Source organism: Ricinus communis, chromosome 9 (genome assembly GCF_019578655.1).
Source record: "Ricinus communis isolate WT05 ecotype wild-type chromosome 9, ASM1957865v1, whole genome shotgun sequence".
NCBI lineage: Eukaryota > Viridiplantae > Streptophyta > Magnoliopsida > Malpighiales > Euphorbiaceae > Ricinus > Ricinus communis.
The window spans coordinates 26,062,912-26,067,863 of record NC_063264.1 but is presented as its reverse complement, the minus strand read 5'-3'; the positions used below and the strand labels follow the sequence as shown (position 1 = coordinate 26,067,863).

At 34.5% G+C, this 4,952-nt stretch overlaps 1 protein-coding gene across 1 annotated transcript; it reads left to right on the top strand.

Moving 5' to 3' along the window:
• Positions 1–501: 501 nt before the first annotated feature.
• LOC8271791 (50S ribosomal protein L13, chloroplastic) lies at positions 502–4,299 on the top strand. The gene is made up of 4 exons (XM_002532074.4): positions 502–853; positions 938–1,123; positions 1,751–1,921; positions 3,886–4,299. Exons 1-4 carry the CDS (start codon positions 590–592, stop codon positions 4,000–4,002), a joined length of 738 nt encoding a protein of 245 aa, XP_002532120.2. The 5' UTR covers positions 502–589; the 3' UTR covers positions 4,003–4,299.
• The last annotated feature ends 653 nt before the right edge of the window (positions 4,300–4,952 follow it).

Below are 4,952 nucleotides of genomic sequence, written 5' to 3'. Positions count from 1 at the left end.
TAATTATAATTTGTATTTTTATATTAGTACTAAAAAAGATTTTATTTTGAATATATGCTTTTTAAAAATATAGTGACTTTGGCTTATGAATATTAAATGAGTATGATAATATTTAGTTGGGATGGACTCTTTTAATAAATAAGGAATTTTTAAATCTAGATTTTAGATTATTTAAATAAATAATTTAATAAATGAATCAAGTCTAAATATATCAAAGTTCGGCTTAGCTCACCTCGATTTTTTTTCAGTCTTAGAAAAAAGAAAACCGCATAAATTAAATTGATGAAATGTATTTATTAAAAGAAATAAAACTCATCGTATAAAGATATTTTTTATATTTTTAATAATTTATTTGAAAATGGAATAGATTTAATATTGGGTTTTGTGGACCGGGCCAAATTGGGCTGGGAGTGATTTGCACAGCTGGTTCGGTTATGTATGAGCCCTAACCATCAACTGACCATTTGTTTGTTCCAAAATAAAATGAAAAATAATTTAAAAAAAAAAAAAAATCTTATCTGGTTTATACTGAAAGAGGGGAGCAGAGAGTAGAGAGACCAGTCTCAGCTAAAGCCAAACTGAGAGAGAAATGGCATTTCTGTGTGCACCCTCTTCTATCACACTCTCATCATCTTCTTCTTCCTCTTCTACTGCTTCCACCACACAGAGACCCTACACTACTTTTATTGCTGGGTCATCCTTGTTAAAATCAAAACCATCTGTTCGGACTTCATTTTCTGCCAGTTGCAGCCGCAATTTTACAGTTCTGTCCGAGAAGACTGATAAAAAAGTTGTCCCTCACGTACCCGTCGATCAGCGTTGGATGTTTGAGGAGTTTGAGCTCAATGGCCCTGTAATTCCCTTTCTTTTGCTTTAATGGAAGCTGTTCAATCTTGAATTTATGTTTAGATGGATTTTTTTGGGGGTTTTTTTGTAGGACATTTGGAATAAGACTTGGTATCCTAAAGCTGCAGACCATGTAAACACAGAGAAGCCTTGGTATGTTGTTGATGCAACTGATAAAATTCTTGGCAGATTGGCATCTACAATTGCCATTTATATTCGTGGAAAGAATTTGGCTACTTATACTCCTAGTGTTGACATGGGGGCCTTCGTGATTGTGGTATGTTAAATATTTGTTTCATTTTCAAGCTTAATGCCATGTGTCAGTGGCTAAATTCTCAAATAGCTGTCTACTCTCTTGATTTTATTTTCAAGTCATACTCAGAATTGGCAACTTTAGTGTAAATGTGTTTTGGTTAGGAAGACAGTGAGTTCTTTTTGTGTTATAAGACTATGTTCTTTGTTCTAAGACTGTTTCTTTCTGGCATCTTAATATATGAAGAGGTTTAACCCATTATATCTGGTAGGCGTTTAGGGATATCATAGTTTTCTTTTAAATTAAATGATTGGATTGGCTCAACACTATCACTATGCTTAGCCTAGTTATCATTTTCCTTGGTTTTAGGGTACATATTATAATAATGTGATGTTAAGAGTTAATTGTAGGATACCTACTTCCCATTGACCTTTTCTCCAAGTGCCAATAAATTTTGGTTGTTATCTTTTGGTAAAATTTATATTTGGAGAATTTAAGTTTTCTATATATGTTTAGTTGCATTGCACATAGTTTATTCCTGCTTCTCAAGGTTCTGATGAATTAGCAGGATGCTTTTTTGCATATCAAAGGTTGTGGATTGTGCCTTTGTGACAGTTAAATATGTAAAATTTGGAACTTTAATCTCAATAGGTGAATGCTGAGAAGGTTGCTGTATCTGGGAAGAAAAGGACCCAAAAGTTATACAGGAGGCATTCAGGAAGACCGGGTGGTATGAAAGTGGAGACATTCGATCAGCTGCAACAGAGGATCCCAGAAAGAATTATTGAACATGCTGTTCGTGGAATGCTTCCAAAAGGGAGGGTGAGTTATAAGTTTTAACTTCAGCAGTTTGTTATCTATTAAAAGCTTTTATTTTCTTTCTTGTGTTTATTTGATGGAGATGTTGTAGGGTCTACTTTTTTTCTTAAAGAAGTTCCTTTTTAACTTTTCAACTGCTTTTTCTTTTTTTCTGACCATAGTATTTATATTGGGTTCTGTGGTCCAATTTTTGTGCACATTTTGTGTATGTGGAGCTTTACCCGCTTCCATTCGGGCCTTCTTAATTTAAATCAGTTACTATCATATGATTGTATCGACAAATTGGAGGAAGGAGATAGATCTTCCTGTTGACATTAATAAATTCATTCACTCTTTGAAGTTTTATGTAGCATTCGTTATGGTAACGCTTCTGCTAAGCAGCATTCTAGGCCAAAGCTTTCTGCTATATCCTAGTACTTGTGCACTTGGTTGAGCTTGGTGCATGATTCCTTCAGTTGGTTTGATGCATACCATAGGAAATCACTGTAGAAAGACTCTCTTGGAGGTTGTGTCTTTAAACTTTTGCCCATCTTGCTGAATTTATTGAGTTGCTTAGTATAGCTCAAATAGTGAATAGTGCCAATTGAGCAATTATGGAATTTCAGTGCCTATTACAATTAACTAGTGCAAGCATGGGATATGAGTGGTAGGCCACTCAGTTGAGGCCATAGTGATGGTCACATTCTCAGTTCGTTCACACCAATATTGGATTTTAGAGTATGAACATACAAATAATGCCATATAATACATAACAAATTGTTTTCTACAATATTCTTAGGGGCATTATGCAAGGTAATAATTGTAGTCTGCCATTATCCTTGTCAAAGTGAGGTTTAGGTTCTCTTATGCTAATCATGTATATTTCTTTTGGGGTTAAGGGCGTTACTTTTCTGGCAATGGTCTTGGGTAGCCTTGATCAAGTGTAGGAAGTCCCTGACAAAGCTGACTTGTCAAAAGGAACAGAAAGAAAAATTCAGAACGAAATGCATTAAAATGCTTATATGTGGAAACACATTATTTGGAGTCATTAGATTTTCTACTGACATTACTATTCACATCTCTACATACCTCAATATTATTATTAGGAAACATAAAACAAATGTTTTGAACCTGCTTACAACTCATACGTTAAACACACCAAAGTATGAGTTACTATCTCATGCAATAGTTTCTCTTTGGTAACTGGTAATATGGTTGCGTGAGTACTGTGCCTTGTTAAGTCTTCTCCAAAACTATGTGTTTGCTTGTTCTGCTGCATCTGAATACTTTGACCTCATGTGTTCTGCTGCCTGACATGGCAAACTGTTTTGGATACTTAGAAAATTATTGAGGTTTATCTTACTTAGGCTATATTCCAATATACCACCAGACATATACATGTGGGTTATGTCATATATTTTGGAGATGGGACATGTAAGTATGTCTCTTATGGTCCACTGAACCATGTCCATCCAAGACATTTCATAAATTGTTGTATATGTTTTAGAAGGGAAGGACACCCAGTTCTGTATATGATGATGTAGTTGCACATACTTATAATGCGCTTTTCCATTTTACTACGTTACCGTCTCCCACTCATAGTGATAGGTTTCAGGGTAATAGTGTAGTTACTATCATTTAAATCGAACATTGTAATGGATGAAAATAGACCTCTTTACTTCTTTGTTATTTATTTATTTAATTATTATTATCTTCTTAAAGAAAAAAGAGGAAACCAAATTAGACACCTTTTACAACATTATCCAACTTATATGCATGAATTTTATCTTTTCTTGCCCAGGACTCTGGGTATGTTTATTTGTACACATGCTTAATTATGTTAAATACTTCTACACTGACCTATTGCATTTCATTGGTCTATATATGTCTTTACATTTTTAATACTTAGAACTGTTTAGTTGAGTAGATCATAGTGGCTGTTGGTGTTACCCAGTTGAGCTGATTTTGATTAGTACCATTTTCTGCAGCTTGGCAGAGCATTGTTCAACCACCTTAAGGTATACAAAGGCCCAGATCATCCACATGAGGCCCAGAAGCCCATTGAGCTGCCTATAAGGGACAAGAGGATTCAAATGCAGAAATAGACCAACTCTTGTTCTTCCTCAACCACTTGCTTATGTAATTTTTCTTTCCTCACATGGATTTGAGTTCCATGTTGAGGTTTCCCCATGCAAGAGCCTGTTCATGTTTGTAATTTGTAGCAGAGGTAGTTAAAATTAGCATTGCTGGTCTTTGGCCCAGGCTTGGTGCTGATTCTGATGGCAAACTTACTTTTGTAGGTTTCTGTTGTTTAATATGTATTAAGCTGAATCTACAATGTATCTTGCAGCAAATTGAATTCATTAAGTCAAAAGGAAAGGAGGAAATCATTTTCCGAAAAATCTGCTTCTCCGCTGACTGCTCTGTCTTAGTGAAGTGGTTTTTGACCAGAAACCACACCCTCAAACCTTTTATCCTCTATTTTTTCTTGTAGTTTTAATAGTTTTTCTAATATGGGTTTTGTTTTTCCTCACATGTGTGCTCTTGCATAGAAGATTTTTCAAATGGTGACAGTAGAAGAGTTTTCATGGCTGTATGGATCTATGAAAATTAATCGGTGTGACAATTAAGACAATGAATGAATCATTTTGGGATCCTCTTGAATGGATCGGTACAAATTTATCTTCTTTAGGAGATTCAATTAGACATTATAAAAATAAGCTTTTGAAGTCTCGAAATATGAAACAATGTTTGTGCCATTGTTTGAGGTTGTCCTCCAATTGCGGAGACAACTTCTTTCCACACCTATCTTGGAGCCATCGTAGTTTATTGAACGTTAATAGAGTCTTTCTTTATGTTTGAGTTTGCTCTATTTCTTTTACGGTTTTTTAGAATGGGCTTTTTAATTGGGTTGATATCTTTAGCTAGGCTGGATAATGAATTTGAGCTTATGATTCATTGTAGCAATAAATTTGAGCTTATGTATTTAATGTATTTATTGTCTTTACCTTTCTTATTCTTTATATAGACAAAAGTTCTTAAGTATGAAATGTTA